General features: G+C 39.5%; 2 protein-coding genes across 3 annotated transcripts; one reads left to right on the top strand and one right to left on the bottom strand.

The window, feature by feature from the left end:
* Positions 1 to 2,659: 2,659 nt before the first annotated feature.
* On the top strand, positions 2,660 to 12,720 carry dcun1d4 (DCN1, defective in cullin neddylation 1, domain containing 4 (S. cerevisiae)). Of its 2 annotated transcripts, XM_014027540.1 has the most exons (11): positions 2,660 to 2,727; positions 4,011 to 4,081; positions 4,159 to 4,198; positions 4,333 to 4,420; positions 6,434 to 6,522; positions 6,606 to 6,676; positions 8,861 to 8,952; positions 9,093 to 9,201; positions 12,238 to 12,342; positions 12,443 to 12,545; positions 12,640 to 12,720. In XM_014027540.1, exons 1-11 carry the CDS (start codon positions 2,709 to 2,711, stop codon positions 12,693 to 12,695), a joined length of 843 nt encoding a protein of 280 aa, XP_013882994.1. In that variant the 5' UTR covers positions 2,660 to 2,708; the 3' UTR covers positions 12,696 to 12,720. The 2 variants fall into 2 exon arrangements, with proteins under 2 accessions (XP_013882994.1, XP_013882993.1); XM_014027539.1 differs by lacking the exon at positions 2,660 to 2,727 and having other exon boundaries at positions 2,743 to 4,081; positions 4,302 to 4,420.
* Positions 12,721 to 13,404: 684 nt separating this feature from the next.
* LOC106531635 (uncharacterized) lies at positions 13,405 to 17,435 on the bottom strand (the record flags this gene model as incomplete). Its single annotated transcript, XM_014027537.1, is given in 1 exon segment — positions 13,405 to 17,435. A coding segment is annotated over 1 exon segment (2,076 nt). The 3' UTR covers positions 13,405 to 15,261.
* Between the last annotated feature and the right edge of the window lie 1,373 nt (positions 17,436 to 18,808).

Here is an 18,808-nt window from a genome sequence, read left to right as displayed (position 1 = left end):
ATTCTTGCTGGAGGCGTGGCCTCTGCTGAAGTTTAAAATGATTGGATCGGTTGGCCGCAAAGTATGTATACGCCAGCTCCATGTGAAGGAGGCTAAGCTAAGAAGCTAACTGGAAATTGCGTGCGCTGTAAACAACCCTACTGAGAAGAGGACCGAGCCAAACRAGACGACTGTAAATGAGAGCTGCTGCTTTGTCGGACAAATTTATTTTAATTTGGAAGCCTTATCAACATGGACTGGCTTCATTCACTTCCTCCACTGCCATAAACCCGCAGACACTGCGCAGAAAATCAACGTTGTTCAAAACTCCTCCTTCTGTTTGCTGATTGGCCCAGGTAAAATAAACTACAAGCAGACACTGCACAGAAAATCAACGTTGTTCAAAACTCCTCCTTCTGTTTGCTGATTGGCCCAGGTAAAATAAACTACAAGCAGACAGTGCAGAAAATGGACGTTCTGTTCTTCTGGCCTTCGCACACAGTTCCGCTCAGTTCTTGTTTCCCTTCACTGCTCCGTCTGGGATTTCTCCCACAGACAAGGATTTCCCTTGGACAATTTTTGTCCGGGCCAATCAGAGAACAGAATGTCAATTTTCTGTGCAGTGTCTGCTATTTTAGCATTTGGCAGTGGAGGAAGTGAATGAAGCTAGTCCATGTTGATAAGACTTCCAAATTAAAATAAATTTGTCTGACAAAGCAGCAGCTCTCATTTACAGACKTCTCATTCAGCTCGGTACTTCTCTCCTCTCAGTAGGGTTGTTTACAGCACACACACAATTTCTGGCTGGTGTACAGATACGTCGCAGCCAACCRATCCAATCATTTTAAACTTCAGCGGAGGMCACGCCTCCAGCAAGAATCACTTCTCTATAGCCGAGAGTCCAGACCCTCGTATGAAGCAAAGTGAAGGACAAGAGTCTGGTTTTTAYCAGGCTAYTTTCAACATAGATGTCTTTAAAATGTTCATAAGTTGACATAAGTTGTCTAGTGTGACAGGGCCTTTAGCTTTAGAACGTGTTACGTCACTATCGTTCCATAAATCCATAAACACGCTTCATCAGACCAGTTGACTACAAGGAGGTTAAAATGTAAACCGTGAACTAAACAAGCATTTTATCACCGGTTCTGATTGAACAACAACTTCAAAATCGACTAGCTAAGAAATAGCATCCACTGTGCAGGGAGCTGAATGTGATGTCAAGTCATCTTCTGCATACATGCTGCATCGTCAGAATAAAGCGTTCACACTGGAGTCTAAAGGAGGTTGAATTTAAGATGTGAACATCCACGTCAAAGAAAAAAATGTTATTGGTTCCGGGTATTCGGGGCATTTTGAACAAGTATTAGTTTTTGTAAAATGCTGGTCGGGCCCGATACCAATATCAGTACATTCCTAGTTTTTGATGCAGTGCTGCCTGAAGGCTCAAAGGTCACGACTTGCTGCTTACTTGCAGAGATTTGTCCAGATTCTCTGAAACTTTTGATGATATTATAGATTGTAGATGATGAAATCACTAAATTCCCTGCAGTTTTACTTTGAGAAACATTATTAAACTGTTGGACTATTTGGTCTCAGTTGTTCACAAAGCGATGAACCTCGCTCCATCCCTGCTTGTGAACAACTGAGCCTTTCAAGGATGCCCCTTTTATACMTAATAACAACACTCAACTGTTTCCAGTTAACCTGTTTACCTGTRGAATGCTCCAAGCAGGTGCTTTTTGAGCATTCTTCAACTTTCCCAGTCTTTTGTTGCTTTTTTAGAACATGTTGCAGGCATCAAACTCAATTGATTTTAACAAAGTAAAAAAATTATTATTAATAATAATCAAATATTTTAGCATTTGCCAGGAACAATCCTGTTTTTGACAACATCAAAAATAATAAATAAATAAAAAATAAATAAAAACAAACAAAAAATGCTTAGTTGATTTTTCGGCACAAGACCTTCGGATGGTTAATAGCTAATCAGATGTACATCCAATAATTTCTTACTGAGCATCAAATAAAAAATCCAATTAAAAAAATCAATTTTAAAATCCAAACAGTTGAGAATTTGGTTAACAAACACGGTTGAGTCCAAAAGTTAATGCCAAAGTTTTAAAGATCTTGTGCAATTTATAATTGTTCAAAATAAGGTGTTGGAAATTACTCTCAGCTACCACAAAATATTTTATTTCCAGTTTCTGTAAATTTCAGAGTTATTGATAGTTAATAGCTGTGGCAGCCATCTTGAATCAGACTCTTCAGTCACTTTTTTTTAAATTAAATAAAACCATCAGGTGAGGATAAGTGTCTTCAGCTTGGTGGCTTGTAGTAAAAAGAAAACGTGACTTTAATGCCACTTTAAAAAATTATTCTGAGCCAATATCAAACTCATCCACTAATTATACAAGAAAATAAATTTATCACCAAAAAGACCAATCAAATCTCAACGTGGGACGTTTTTCAGATTGCACGAGGACATTTTGATGATTGACGCGCTGATTTAGGAACTCTGACCAATCGAATTTGAGGAGGGGTGGACTGTTTTCCTTTTGTCTCCGTGTTTTTAAGAACTGACAACAAAAGCAGCCAATCAACTGCGCACAGAGGCGGGGCCAAGTCAGAGCCGACGTTCAATCATRTTCTACGGCCGTCCTTTACGTCAACAAGGCCCGCCCATTGGCCGGTCTACGGACTTCCCACAGACAGTTGTACGTTTCATAAAAATGCACTCTGATGCAGCAAGTAAGTAGAAATGTTTAGAGATTATTCCGTGTAGATTTGCGACCTCTCTTAATACGTGAAGTGCGTAATTTAGAGAAACAGASTGACATTTTGTGTTTCTACGTCCGCTTTTGTCCGGAGACTCTCGGGTTTAACGGGGACGCATGAATCCCGTGCCTGCTAGTCTCTTTGTATTTGCCAGTACTGTCTGGGGCGATAACAAAGGAAGGATGGCTGCTGTAAATGCACTTATTTTGACTTTTAAAAAGGCAGCTAAGGCACAACAAGAAAACCTGCAGCGTTTTTCGTGTTGAGCTCGCAGTTTTAGGTTAAATGTCGCCGACGTTGCTTAGGTTTTCGCTTGCAATCGGTTTCGTTGTTGGGTTTTTAATCGTTACCACTCAAAGCATACAACGCGTTTGAGCTCAAACTTGACTTCGACGTAAATTATTGTTAGTCGGTCACATTTCCTGGCTAACTGCGGACTGCTGTATAGAAGGAAAATTGTGACGCAGTTGTGTAAAACATCTTTCTTTGCCTGCTGCAACAGTCCTGTCAGTTTTTGCGTCACCTGCTAGCTTTAGCAAAACGTCCGCGCGGGCCTTTTTCCTGTTAGAGGCCATATAACATTACATTTATTAATCAACGTTTAACATATTCTGTCGGAAAGCGTATATGTTGGGGGGAGATGAGTGAAAGAAATAGTTGTTTTYCCCCCCCTCAAACTTATGGGTATTGTAGTCCAGTAACCCGAGCAGAGTCGAGCTTGCAAACGGCCTCCGTAAACCGGAAGAACTACAAATCCCAGCCGCCCAACTCTCTGGATACTTTGTAAACTCTGTGCAAGTTGCTTGTCTGCACTGCTATTTTAGGTATGCGGCTAGTGCTATCCGCTCGCCTCTCTGTGCTGTGTAGTTTGCCTGAATTTGGCCTACAAGAATAAACCAGTCTTTGATGACCGCAGTTAACTGGAAACGACTCACTGGTTTAAGAGACGAGCTCAACCTTTCTGATCGGATATATTCGGGTTTCGGTGTCATTTTTTTTTTCGCCAGTGCAGGGCTCTGATTCGCTCCTTTAGCCGTGATAAGACATTTTCTGCCATTTTCCGAGATGTAAACGTTTGATATGAGAACATGCAAACTGATAAGTGTTGGTTCTTACCTGAGCTGAAGTGGATTTTAAATCTGTGCATAAGTAAATGCCATGAGGACCTGACCTCATATTCCTGCGTGATTACAAGCATTAGGTTGATTTGGTTAGTTTGCATTTCTTATGACACCTTTGATTCCACGTGGAAATAGATTTTCAGCTCAATTCACATTCAACTACCCTGGCCAGCATCCACAAGATTCACCACACCTTGCACAGGCTGGTAAATACCGCTCATCAGCATGTTTTAGTGTGAATATGAGTGAGCATTGAGTGTTTCTGTTATGTCATTCTTGGTAGAATCTGACCGAAGACGTTGGACAGGATAGCCACTCATCAGGTATGATTTACATCATCAGCATACGATTATTAGTCTCATTATTAAACGCTCAAATTTAACCATCTTTTCTTGGATATTCTACTAGTAGTTGTATGGCTAATAGTTATCTTTCAGAGTTTTTCTTACGTTCCCAGCTTGCTACTCACGAGCCATGCCGCCTAGGAAAAAGAGGAGACCCTCTGCTGGAGATGACATGTCTGCTAAGAAAAGTCGTCAAGACAGGTGTGAGATCTTTGCATTAGGTCACCGTCATACTAGACATCTATCCCGTTAAACTCACCACAACTTATTAGGACAAACCTCTTTTATTTTGAAGGATTTAATGAACTTGCCCTGCTCTCAGTACTCACCACTTAGGTTTTTCTGCATTCCTGGGACTTGCACTCTCACCACACTCTATATGCACTTCTTTCTGCAAACATGTCAGTATGCACCTCTGTGCTAGAAAGACACACTAGGATAGCACAACACTACCAACACAAGTACCACATCTGTGCTGAGTTGATTCCATGACCATGTCACAATCACAGTCATAGCCAAGGCATCAGACCAGCATAGCTAGTCTTGCTTCAGGTTCTAGCCTCACCGGTGTGGAGAAGCCCAGTGTCATGGATACACAACTACCAAAATGTTTCAATGCATGTTCTGTACACACAAAACCATTATAGACACTTGACTAGGAGTTCTCATCACATTCTTAAAGGGATCCATGATTAGTTGTAACATTAGACTTTATTTGATAAACATATGTTTTAGCTGTAAAATAAAAAAAAGTAAAATACTGTTGGCTGTTTAGTTTTGTAAATGTTTAAAAATATATTTTAACACGGACGGAGCCATTTTATTTACACACAAAGCATTCTGGGTAAATGATAACATGGATAGGTCATTGGTGTTGCTKGCAGTGTTAGCTTTAGCGCCAACACTGTATTGCCTTATATATATTAGCTCAGCACTAGCGCGACAAACAAGCTAAACTGAGGTCCTCCATCCATATTTTCAGTTGCATTCTGAGCCAATTTTGCATTCCCCTCTCTGTCATCTCGACGGARGACCTCAGTGACGAGAGGAGAATGTGTAGCGCTAAGCTAATATACAATATATATTGTGATAGCATCGGGGCTAAAGCTAACAGGCTAAGCTGAGGTTCTTCTTCCATGAAGCAGCTCTGTTGTCCTATATTTTCAGTTCCAGGCTGAGTCATTTCTACCTTCTCCTCTCTGTCAACGCTCTCTGGTTTCATTTAAAAGAGTCGATCATCAGATATTGTCCAAGATTAACCTTCAGGGTGGATATAGCTCGCTAGCAGCCTCACACCGAGGACCTATCCACGTCATCATTTACCCAGAATGCTTTGCGTGTAAATAAAATGGCCCTATCCGTGTAATATATTTTTAAACTTTTAGTTTAAAAATGATAAAAACTGAACATCCTACAGTATTTTTACAGTCTTTATTTTACAGTTAAAATATGTTTATTAAATGAACTCTAATGTTACAACTAATCAGGGATCCCTCTAAGGCGGTGTATCATGCAGAATCGACTATTTTGAGCTTTATATCATGTTATGTCATTCCCTYATCAAAATACGTACTCAGAATGTTGCTTTGACTCATTCATGCATATTGAAGAAATCTCTGTGGTAGTCATGTGGAGCTGCTGGTACAATGCTCCGCCCATTTWTACAAAGCTCCTCCCAGGAGCTCAGTCTGCAGCTGAGCTCCTGCCTCACAGAGCACCCCTCCCCCGAAGCATTTTTAGAAAACGTGCTGAAGTRGAAGTGTCAGCAATGGTAGGAGGTTCTTTAAGAGACAGAGGCCAATTTCAAAGCATTTAGACTGATTCAAAGTCACATTTATTTTAGATACTGTATATACAGTTTTTTATAACAAGTGAAGGTAACACAGTTACTGGATTGTGGTGCAGAATTGAACTATGTGCCTGGAAAATACAGTATACCCCCCACCACCTTTAACACACACATGAAGACCTTCCCAAGACCCTGCTAAGACCATCCAGGTTCTGGTTGATTTTATTTATTTTTACATCATTTTTGGAGTCTTTGTTCAGTGTGAAGGGGGGTTGCAGATTGGGTGTATGGCAGTGCCTGAGTACATGGTTTTTTGCAGTTGTCTTGCCAGTAATATCTCTTTATAGAGAATGTAGTAGGTTGTGGGTCTGTACTATATATGCAGTATAGCTGGTTATCTCATTGCTAAAACTGTTTGTGTGCAGTGTTTTCAGAAAACATGATACAACACTAATCCAAGAGGAGGAGACATTTTCTAGTAAAAGATGCTTGGAGTGGTTCTATGAATACGCAGGTGAACAAACATAATGCAACAGTCTTTGCTGTGTGTTTGTAGCTGCACATGCTGATATTATAATGTACACCTATCTAATATAGGTTGTGATGACGTTGTGGGTCCAGAGGGCATTGAGAAGTTCTGTGAAGACATTGGAGTGGAGCCAGAAAATGTAAGCAGATGTTTGTTCGTATTTGAATGAGTTTTCATGTTTGGTTTAATGTTAATGGTCTCAGTTTGTTCAGGTCTGACTTTATTCTTTTGTCTTAGTGATGCTGAAACATCCTTTTTTAAATTTGTCTAGTATAAAAATGTTTCATTAACTACCATTTTGCAGTTTGAGTCCAATTTTAATATCTAAATTTAGGCACCAATTTAATGTAAGATATCTGGTTTTGTTGAAAATCCTTAATGTCAACTCTTCTAATGAGTCAAGAGCATTACTGGACTGCTAACGAACACTTGTCAAAGATACTCATTATGTTACCACAACTACGACAGTGCTCTCTACACTAGGGCTGGGCAATATTAGCAAAATAATTAATCACGATTAATTGGGGTAGCTAGCCGATAACGATTAATTTGACGATTAATCCCCTGGTGTCCCTGGACACCCTTGTGTCCTAGTCACATGACCAATTTAGTGGGTAAGATTTGCTCTTCGTAAAAATCTGTTCCAAGTTGTGCCAGAATTACAGACTTCGGGCTATACGTCAAAGTTAAAATTGTGTTGATACATAAATAAATACAGAACTTTAATTTCAATGTTCGTCATATTTGAAATGGAGAGGAGAACCGAGCGGACTGACCCGAGTAATCCCCAGTCAGTCTGCCTGGTGGCATTAATCGTATTAATCGTCAAGTGCCAAAAAGTAATCGATTAATGTTTTTCTGACGATTAATTGCACACGATACGATTATGCCCAACCCTACTCTACACACACAACGCGTAGTGAAACCCCTGCATATGAGTGTGTGTCTGATGTTTGCTAAAGCTGAAAAACCACATGTTGCTTCATTACTCAATGAATTCGACTGGGGACCCATATCCTAACTAACACTTGATTACAATTGGCCTTGTCCTCCTTTTGGACCATTGCACTCACACTTAAGGACATCTGGTGTGCCATTCTTAAAGCTTCATCCAGATGTTTTCATTTGAAAGTGATAATGTGACTTTTTTTGCGTATTTGTTAGTAAATGAAAACATGAAAATGCGATGTACTTTTTCATGTTTTCATTTACTAACAAAAAAGCAAAAAAGTCACAAATATTTTGGTTTCTTACTGCTATTTTTAGATGAGAAATAAATTTCAAATTGTTGCCTTCTTGTGATAAAGCTGTCAATTAAATCCTAAAATGTAAAACTGGATTTATGAATAGATAACTACGGTAATCGAATGCATATCTATTTGTGTTTAGTGTCTTCTTTAACATTAGCCTGGCCCTTGCATTCCTACGCAGCTCCGCTCAATTCTAGTTTYGYTTCTCTGCTCCGTCTGGGACTTCTCCCATAGACAAGGATTTCGCTGGCAGATTTTTAGCTGAACCAATCAGAGAACAGAACGTCGATTTTCTGCGCAGTGTCTGCTTGCAGTTTGTTTTACCTGGACCAACCAGCAAACAGAAGGAGGAGTTTTGAACAACGATGATTTTCTGCGCAGTGTCTGTTAGTTATTTTAGCATACGGCAGTGGAGGAAGTGGATGAAGCCAGTCCGTGTTGATAAGGCTGTCAAATTAAATTAAATTTGTCTGACAAAGCAGCAGCTCTCATTTACAGTCGTCTTGTTCGGCTCAGTACATTTCTCCTCTCAGTAGGGTTGTTTACAGCGCTAGCGATTTCCAGTTAGCTTCTTAGCTTAGCCTCCTTCACAGCAACACACACACACACTTCAGCAGAGGCCACGCCTCATGCAAGAATTGCTACTCTATAGCAGAGAGTCCAGACCCTCGTACGAAGCAAAGTGAAGGACAGGGTCTAGTTTTTACCAGGCTACTTTAACATAGGGCTCAGAACATTAATAATACTGTGACGACTAGCTGTGTAAATGAGTGTGAGTTAATCACTGATTATTACACATCTTGCTGTTGAGGTCAGCCTTCATGGCTGACTGTTCCTGGGGAGGGTGAAAATGTTTTTTTTGTTTTATAAATTTCTTATATTTTTTTTATTTTAACTTTTTTTGTTAATTTTAATGTGTGTGTGAATATTTAGTAGTTTTTATGTTTGTAAAATATTGTTAAACTTTAAAACACCAGCACAGTGTTGCTTTGGTTCCAGTTGTCATTGTACAAAGCAGTAGAACATGCTGTGTTAAAGAGTTTCTGCAGCACTCCGTTTCTTTCTCTGACCAGGTGGTAATGCTGGTTCTGGCTTGGAAGCTGGATGCTCAGAGTATGGGATATTTTACTCTTCAGGAGTGGCTACGAGGCATGGGCTCACTGCAGTACGTCAAACACTTATTTTCTGTCTTGGTTTATTTGCTCTTATAATAATATATATATTTATCATCTTTTGTGGTTGATTCTTTCTATTGTTAGTAGTAAAGTGTTGAACATGCCTCAGGTAATTTTCTGCTGTTGTCAGGTGTGATTCCACTGAGAGACTGAGGAACTCTCTTGACTACCTGAGATCTGTTCTGAACGACAGCACTAGTTTTAAGCTTATTTACAGATATGCCTTTGATTTCGCTCGGGTAAGTTGGAAAATAGTTTTATTTACAAAGTACCTCATATACACACCATTTAAATCCTTGTTATCAAACTTCATTTTTTAGGCTTGTCAGAAGTTTTTTTGACACTGTACAAACCATTAAAGTGAAAATGATTGAATGAATATTTTGAATGAATGATATGATTAATCTGGTCATATTCGAAAGAACAGTTCCAAACAGGAGGAAATAAGTATTTGATCCCTTGCTGATTGTGTAAGTTTGCTCACTTACAAAGACATGAACAATCTTTAATTTTAAGGGTAGGTTAGTTTTAACAGTGAGAGATAGAATATTAAAAAAAAAATCCAGAAAATTGCATTGTATAAATTATAAATGAGGCTCAGTTCAGTTGGTAGAGCTGATGCCTCTCAGCAAGAAAGTTGCTGGATCAAATCCCGGCCCGGGGACCTTTCTGGGTAGAATTAGCATGTTCTCTCCATGCATGCGTGGGCTCTCTCCGGGTACTCCAGCTTCCTCCCACAGACTCAAACATGACTGTTAGGTTAATTGATAACTATAAATTGTCCCTAGATGTGAGTGAGAGAGTGAATGGTTGTTTGTCTCATTTGTCTCTGTGTGTCCCTGTGATGGACTGGAGACCTGTCCAGGGTGTACCCCGCCTCTCGCACTGTGACTGCTGGATATGGGCACCAGTGACTCCCATGACCCTAGAAAAGGAATAAATGGGTATAAATAATGGATGGATTGATAAATTATATAAATTTATTTGCATTTTGAGAGAAATAAGCATTTGATCCCTCTGGCAAGCTAGATTTAATACTTGGTGGCAAAACCTTGTCAAGCACAGCAGTCAGACTTTTTTTGTAGTTGATGAAGAGGTTTGCACACATCAGGAGGAAGTTTGGTTCACTCCTCTTTGCAGATCATCTCTCAATTAAGATTTTGAGGCTGTCATTTGGTAACTTGGGGTTTCAGCTCCCTCTGAAGGTTTTCGATGGGATTAAGGTCTGAAGACTGGCTAGAGACCACTCCATGACCTTAATGTGCTTCTTTCTGAGCCACTCCTTTGTTGCTGATAGACCCAGCCCTGACACATCCTGGCAGAGGGAAGGAGGTTGTCACTCAGGATTTTACAATGCATGGCTCCATCCATTCTCCCATTGATGTGGTGAAGTAGTCCTGTGCTCTTAGCAGAGAAACACCCCAAAAACATATTTCCACCTCCATGCTTGACAGTGAGGACGGTGGTCTTTTGGGTCATATCAGCATTTCTCTTCCTCCAAACATGGAGAGTTGAGTTAATGCCAAAGAGATCAATTTTCATCTCATCTGACCACAGCACCTTCTCCCAATCATTCTCAGAATCATCCAGGTGTTCATTAACAAACTTCAGATGGGCCTAAACATGTACCACCTTGAGCAGGGGGAGCTCACAGGCACTGCAGGATTTTAGTCCATCACAGCGTCATGTGTTACCAATGGTTTTCTTGGTAACTTGGTCCCAGCTCCCTTGAGATCCTTAAGAAGTTCTCCCGTGTAGCTCTAGACTGACCTCTCAACTTCATGATCAAGGATACCACACAAGGTGAGATTTTGCAGGGAGCCACAAATCATTTTGTCTTACTATTTATTGCACCAACAGTTGTCTTGTTCTCACCCAGTATCTTACTGATGGTTTGTAGCTCATTCTAGCCTTGTGCAGGTCTATGATCTTGTCCCTGACATTCTTGGACAGCGCTGTGGTCCTGCCCATGCTGTAGAGGTTAGAGTCTGACTGATTATTTAGTCTGTGGACTGGAGTCTTTTATACAGGTGACAATTTAAAACGGCTGTCTTTAATGATAAATAGACTGAACTTTAATGCAGGTAACGAGTTGATTAGGAGCGTCTAACTGGTTGGTAGGGGATCAAATACTTATGTCCCTCTRCAAAATGCAAATAAATTTATAATTTATACAATGTGATTTTCTGGATTTTTTTCATATTCCAATTTTCACTGTTAAAACTTCAGTTCATGTCTTTGTAACTTGCAAAATCAGCAAGAAATCAAATACTTATTTCCTCCACTGTATAAATTGAGTACACGAGGGATTTTTTTCATAAGTGTGCTTCAGTGAAACACACTACAGACAAACAAAAAAAAATATTCCATGCAGTTCATTGAGTTAAAATCATTTTTACTAAATGTAGATTTTTTTTTACAATGTTCTCATGATGTGTCCAAATTCAGGGGCTGAGTCCTTTGAAGGACCCAGCCTACCTTGTCTAGGTGGGCTGGGTCCTTGGTAGACTGAAGACTGGAAAAAAGTGGATGTTAATTTGGACGGTCTAGCCTTCTGCTTTATTCCTGCCCTTACACTGGCCTAGCAATCGTGACAACACTAAACAGAAGCAAAAATACATTGAAATTAGCAAAATGTCAATATATTAATATTAATATCACAAAACAAAAGGTAATATTTGAAGAACTAATGGATTCGTTGTACGTTCACGTTTATTTCACTATACCAGCTCTGTGATTTCTGACAAGAATAATATTAAAACCATGTCCATATACTAGCAATAGAAAACCTTTGACTATAATAGGTCACCTTCTATGAAGGATGACAAATCAATCATCTATTCAAATGACAAAAGCGTAACAACYCAACCRCTTTAAACTTTCAATTGTTATACMGCCAGATGTTTATTTAAAACTGTATTCCTGTCTCTCGCTTCGTTTGCTATTACAAGCAAAAAAAATAATCTCTGTTTGGCCCACGGTGCATTACAGGATAGGATGGGCCGAGAAGGATCTTTCGGACCCGTCCCTCAAATTGGGGGGTGGGGAAGGAGGATGCATATGTCGGCTGCATCAGAGGTGTCTTTGATGTGGACAGTCTCTGGCACGGCGCCTCGACAGCCAACAAATTCAGTCTTTGGAGAACACAKCCCCTGAATTTGTACACATCCTCAAATAAGTCTATAGGGCTGGTTTTGCTTTTATTAAGCTGTTTTGTTTTAGCTGTCTGATATTTTGTAATAATTTGTTAAGTCCGGCATCTTTTGATTGGACAGGAAAAAGATCAGAGGAGTTTGGACTTGAATACAGCCAAGTGTATGCTGGGGCTTCTTCTGGGGAAGACATGGCCCCTTTTTCCTGTGTTTAATCAGTTTTTAGAGGTGAGCTTGTTGCTAAATTTATTATAGAAGTCACACATTTTCCACACAGTCGCAGTAAGGTGTGGTATTAATCTATAACACTTGTGCTGTTGTTCCTCAGCAATCCAAGTACAAAGTCATCAACAAAGACCAGTGGTGCAACGTTTTAGAGTTCAGCAGGACAATCAACCTGGACCTTAGTAACTATGATGAAGATGGTGCCTGTGAGTGAACACTTATTTGGACTTAAAGTGAATCCACAGAGCGTCAGGTACACTGTTACACCAGTAATTCTTCTCTGTCTTGTCCTTTCATCAGGGCCTGTTTTGCTGGATGAATTTGTGGAATGGTACAAAGAAAGACAGATGTCATAGCTGGGAATGGAAAACTGAAAAAAAAGAAAAAAAAAGACAACTGTGACCACGACGACTCTGAGCAACAACAACCAATAAGTAGACATCATAAAAACGGTAAAACAATGAAAGTGGGTGCATTCTGGTGAAGAATGGATCCACGCTGTGAATGGATTGGGAGGGGGGCAGGGGGTAATATGTTTTCATCTTGAGTTTACGCATCCGAGGAAGAGGGCTGTTTAAAGAAAAGTTATGCTCCCTGCAGAAGTTGCATTGTGGGTTGGTTTGCAGCAAAACCTTTGTGGCGTTGCTTTCTGTCACTGTGACATGTCATATTGCTGTCTGCATTAGGATATGGACAGTGGAAGCAGAATGGTATTGTGTGGGAGAACCAGTCCTCGTCTTCAGCACCAAAAAACCAACTGAAATGACCATTCATGCATTGTGTTTGAGTCTTAAACAGCATCACTTGGACCTGGGCACACTCAAGTATTAAATTGATTTGATTAGATTTATTTATTTAACAGGAAAAGATTATTAAAAATCAAGCCTGACTCAGCATAATTGCTGTTTTACAGCAGGTTCCTGTTCTGCAGCACATAAAACACTCAGAATGACAGCATCACAATCACATCATTATACACCATAGACACAAAGACAAACAAGCATACCTGTTCAAAGAATTTAAACTTGAGCTCCTCTGGACAAATGGCACTAACTACTGTTTTTCTTTTTTTTTTTTTTTAACTATGTTAGTACTTCAAAAAGCACACTGTGTCAAAAGGTTGACTGTGGGTTTCTGATGCCTGTGCTGTTTATTATCAATAAAAGCCAGTTATTTTTATTCCATCCAGTTTTTTGGTCCCTCTTAGGGTTTTGCTAATGCAAACTATCTGCTATCCCACTGCAGTGGCTCCAGATCTCATAACACCAAACCGATCAGCATTGCTGCTTAACTCTTGTCACAGAACAGTGCTGAGCCACAAGTGCTCTGATCAGCATCTGTTGGTCCGACGACCAGTTCCTGTAACTGCATTTTGTAGGTAAGAGTATTATTGTGCCTCAAACATTGTGTGTCCTTCACACATACCAACAAATTCAAATGTATAGAATACATTTTCTACATGCACACACACACAGAATTGGTCAGGTATTATTTCAGGACTAATTTAGACTGTTTAGGCTGTGTTATAAGTTAACACAGAGCTAGATGGTGTCCATTTTGTCTATGTGTTTGGAATCTGTTCGTCTTCCTAAGTCTACTGATAGTTTCTAGTCTTTCTTTACCGGTAACATCTCTCCCAGAACTGGAAGTGTTAATATAACTGCAGGGAAACACCAGATACCTTTTGAGAACAATGCCCTTTAGGCTAGTAAGGTAGGTTTGCTGAAAGCATTTTTTGTAAACACCATTAGCACCTTTAGGATGTAATAAAACAGTGGACACTGACAGTTTAGAACTGTGTAAAGATGCTATGCTGTTCTGTTTGCCTAGTGTAATGTTCTTGTATAAATTCTTTTGTCTTTGACTGTGATGTGATGCTGAACCGTCAGAAGATTTAATATTTGCATGCATGCTCCAACGAGCCTTTTTGTGAATGGATGAGATCTTTCAGAAACATTTTTCAAACATGTTTTTGTTTTGTACAGTTATTTGTGCACGTGTTTTGTGCTTGCTTTGACATACACAATCATGTAAGTTTATTTTTCTAATGGGAAAAAAAAACAATTGTCTACTAAGACTTGGAACACACCTGTAACCTCATGGTGGAACGGGAGTTCCCCCCTGCATTTATCATTTAATGCATCTTTACACTTAACAAAATTCCCAGCACGCTGCAAAGTGTGAAGAATTGTTTTATTCATTTTCAAGTACATAAATTATTTGCAGTCATTGCCACTGTCATGATACACACAAGATACACACATTTAGATCAGTTGTGAGGATCATTCCCACAAGCTTTCAGTAAAATCTTCTCTTTATGATGCAGTAACCATCAACAAAAACTAGCTGTTGGATTGCCTACCAAATACTATGTAGAGATGGATGTTTTAGAATTCTCCCATAAAACTGCAGGAGGGTGAACAGCCTTGTCCCAACTGTATATATGTATGTAAACTAAGTGTCTATATGTCTGTTTTCACTATAACCTATGTCTATACACATAAATAAAAGGGTTTATTAACTTATTGGATTGTATTTTGCATTTTTAGTAAATTTTGCTCTAAAAATATTTGTACAAATGATTTTAAGAATAGTTATGTAGTTTTATTGAAGTCTTGTGTGTAGAAATAAGTAAGTAAGGCAACTAAAAACGATACATAGAGAAAAAGGGTCATTTAAAGAACATACAATAAATGGTGTGCAACGGCTGCAAGCTAAATTTGAACATTACAGTTAATTTTAAGTTTAGTATGCACACACATTGAACAATTTAGGGGAAAAAACTAGTCATTAGTTTATTTTGTAAGTACGTGATTGGCAGTTTTTCTGATTTAAGTAATGATTAGTTAGGTTATTTTGTTTTTATATATATATTTTTCCCTTTATGGTCTTGATTCTTAACGGGTAAATCTCAATAAGCCTTCAGTCATCTGGTAGAGGGCTTTCTGGAACAGTATCCTGCACTGGGGCTTTAATGTCATGCCTAATGTAGCGAGGAATTCCATACAATAACAACAAATCTGCATCTCGTTTCTTGTCCAATGAAGAAGTTGAAGCAAGTTTTACTGGCTCTTTAGATGAAATTTTGGTGTCTTTTTCAAATTGACTGTAACTAAAATTGTCATCTTGTGAACCAGAGTCATCAGTTGGAAGAGATGGATCTTTACTTAAGTCTTTCTCCCACAGTCTTCTCTCCAGTGACATGATTTTTAAGGCACCAAGGCCTTTCTTTTCCTTCTTGTCCATTGATGCTGGTGAAATACCAAACAAATCAAACGTACCGATGGATGGAGGAGAAGCACTTTCACTGTCAAGTGATGAGTATTTATTCATTAGTATCTTGTCTAATTTGCCACTGTCTTGCATTTTGTCAGTGACACTTGTACTGCTAGAGTCCTCAAAAGGGAGGGAACGTGGTTCTGCAAGTGAAGCCTGCTGTAGAGTTGGTAACACTGCATTCATACTGGCTGGATTGGAGTTCGAAAAGCCAGATAAATGATGACCAACTCCCATCCATCTTATTTCATGTTGCAGGGCCACATCTGTGTTTAAGGTGGTTGGTCTATCATCAAAGTTCATGCTTGTATCAAGCCTTGGGGAATGAGATGTGTTTCTGTAACTGTCTACTCTTTGTGCAATGAATGTATGGTCCACAGCTTGACTACTGCCAGCTGGGATAAAATAGTTTTTAGGGAGTGAGGATGTTTTGATAATTGAACGCTTATAAGTGATAAGCGACTCATCTGTTGTTTCTAATTTAGTTAATGTTTGTCTGCTTTGCATTTCACTGTATTTGGTCCCATCTTTTTCACCTTGACTGAAAAATGCCTGGGTATTATTTGGCTCTGGTGATGGTGTCTTGATATTCAGATACTTCTTGATGTCAGGGACACATGGGTTTGTTGTTTCCTCCTTGCTATCACTGCTCAAAGAAGAAGAGTAACGTTGAGAAGTTGTAGCTAAAGTCTTTTCATCAACCCATATATCCTGATACCTTTTAATGTCTTGGGAACTTAAATCAACCAAAATGGTGTCTGCTTTAGTCTTATCTTTTCCTGTTACACTTGGTTTGACTTCAAATGGAAAGCTGACTTTGTTATGTGGATCCTTCAATGTGGGAGAACGATTCTGTGGTATGTTTTCAGGCACAAAAGATGAGTCTGTGAGAACTAATTCTCGCGTCCCAACAATCCTCCTTTGTAATCTTGGTTGTTTTTCAGGTGCATTTTCACTGCTGGAGGAGTATGGGAAATAACGTGGAGGGGAAAATGGCGGATTTGGTGGTTTTGTTGTAGGCGATGTAATTTCAAGACGTCTTCGGAAGCGAGAAACGCCTAGATGCATTGTGGCCCACCGTGTTTGCAGTTCTGGGGTTATTTCTGGTGTTGAGCAGGCAGTGTTTGTTGGTTGGTTCTCCAGATCATCTGACATAACTTCATATTTTTCTAATAAGATGTTGTGGTCTTTCTTTGGGGTATGAGAAATGTTCTTCACTAGAACACCTGGAGACTGTGTGAACATTTTTTCTGAAGTTGTTAGTACAGCAGATGTTTCCAATCCAGGCCTCGACACATTTACCTTCTTTTGCTCCTTTTTCCTAAAGTCGCCTGTGGTTTCATCCTCACTGTCACTACTGGAAGGTGAATCAGGTCTTGGTGATGGTCCTTTGATATCCAGTCGCCTCTTGATTCTTGTTACTTGCTCAAGATTTAGAGCTGGCCATTGGTTTTCTGGTTCCTTGGTCACTGTTTGAGATAATTTTATTGGAGGCCTTGTGTGTAATTCTTGTTGCCCCTTTTTGCTAATGTGACCCTTTTCATCCTCACTGTCAATACTGGAAGGCGAGTCAGTTCTTACAGGTGGTCCTTTGATATCCAGTCGCCTCTTGATTTGTGTAACTCGCTCAAGAACAATAGCGGGCCATTGGTTTTCTGGTTCCTTGGTCACTGTTTCTGATAATTTGTTTGGAGGCCTTGACACATGCAATGTTTGTTGCATCTGTTCTTGTAATTGACTTGTGGCTTTGTTTCCATTGTCATTACTCAAGGAAGAATAACATGTTGGTAGTCTTTTGATATCCAGTCGTCTCTTGATTCTTGTTACTCCCTCAAGATTTAGAACTGGCCATTGGTTTTCTGGTTCTTTGCTCACTGTTTGAGATACTTTTATTGGAGGCCTAGTTGTATGTAGTTCTTGTTCCAGACCTGTTTCATCCTCACTGTCTCTACTTGATGATGAATCGTAACTTAGTGCTGGTCCTTTGATATCCAGTCGCCTCTTGATTCGTGTTACACGCTCAAGATTAAGAGCTGGCCATTGATTTTCTGGTTCTTTGGTCACTGTTTGAAAAACTTTTATTGGAGGCCTTGTTGTATGTAGTTCTTGTTGCTCATGTTTCTTTAAGTGACCTGTTTCATCCTCACTGTCACTACTGGAAAATGAATCATATCTTAATGATGGTCCTTTGATATCCAGTCGCCTCTTGATTTGTGTCACTCGCTCAAGAACAATGGCAGGCCATTGGTTTTCTGGTTCCTTGGTCACTGTTTGAGATACTTTATTTGGAGGCAKTGACACATGCAACGTTTGTTGCAACTGTTCTTGTATTTGACTTGTGGTTTTGTTTCCATTGTCACTACTCAAAGAAGAATAAAATGCTGTTTTTTGCCCTTTGATATCCAGTCGCCTYTTGATTCGTGTTACTCGCTCAAGATTAAGCGCTGGCCATTGATTTTCTAGTTCCTTCGTCACTGTTTGAGATAATTTTATTGGAGACATTGTTGTATGTTGTTCTTGTTTGTTTATGTGACCTGTTTCGTCCTCAATGTCACTGCTGGTAGATGAATCATGACATGGGGTTGGTCCTTTGATATCCAGTCGTCTCTTGATTCGTGTTACTCGCTCAAGATCAAGAACTGGCCAATAATTTTCTTGTTCCTTGATCACTGTTTGAGATACTTTTATTGGCGGCCTAGTTATATGTAACTCTTGTTGCTCATGTTTGCTTAGGTGACTTGTTTCATCCTCATTGTCACTAGTGGAGGATGAATCATGACTTAGTGCTGGTCCTTTGAAATCCAGTCGTCTCTTGATTCGTGTTACTCGCTTAAGATTTAGATCTGGCCACCTATGTTCTGGTTCTTTGCTCACTGTTTGAGAGACATTTATTGGTGGCCTTATTGTATGTAACTCTTGTTGCTCATGTTTATTTAGGTGACTTGTTTCATCCTCACTGTCACTACTGGAAGATGAATCATGATATGGTGGCCCTTTTATATCCAGTCGCCTTTTGATTCGTGATACTTGCTCAAGATTAAGAGCTGGCCAATAATTTTCTGGTTCTTTGCTCACTGTTTGAGGTACTTTTATTGGAGGCCTTGTTGTATGTAGTTCTTGTTGATTCAGTTTCTTTATGTGACCTGTTTCATCCCCACTGTCACTACTGGAAGATGTATCATGACTTAGTGAT

Source organism: Austrofundulus limnaeus, unplaced genomic scaffold, assembly GCF_001266775.1.
Source record: "Austrofundulus limnaeus strain Quisiro unplaced genomic scaffold, Austrofundulus_limnaeus-1.0 Scaffold660, whole genome shotgun sequence".
NCBI lineage: Eukaryota > Metazoa > Chordata > Actinopteri > Cyprinodontiformes > Rivulidae > Austrofundulus > Austrofundulus limnaeus.
Note: the sequence above shows the minus strand (reverse complement) of the source record. Positions and strands in the feature narration are given on the sequence as shown.

What these genes read in the sequence shown, in the direction of transcription:
- dcun1d4 (XM_014027540.1), top strand. An exon ending in ACAGGATAGCCACTCATCAG is followed by an intron (nt 4,199 to 4,332) that starts GTATGATTTACA and finishes TTACGTTCCCAG; the next exon opens with CTTGCTACTCACGAGCCATG. An exon ending in AAGAAAAGTCGTCAAGACAG is followed by an intron (nt 4,421 to 6,433) that starts GTGTGAGATCTT and finishes GTTTGTGTGCAG; the next exon opens with TGTTTTCAGAAAACATGATA.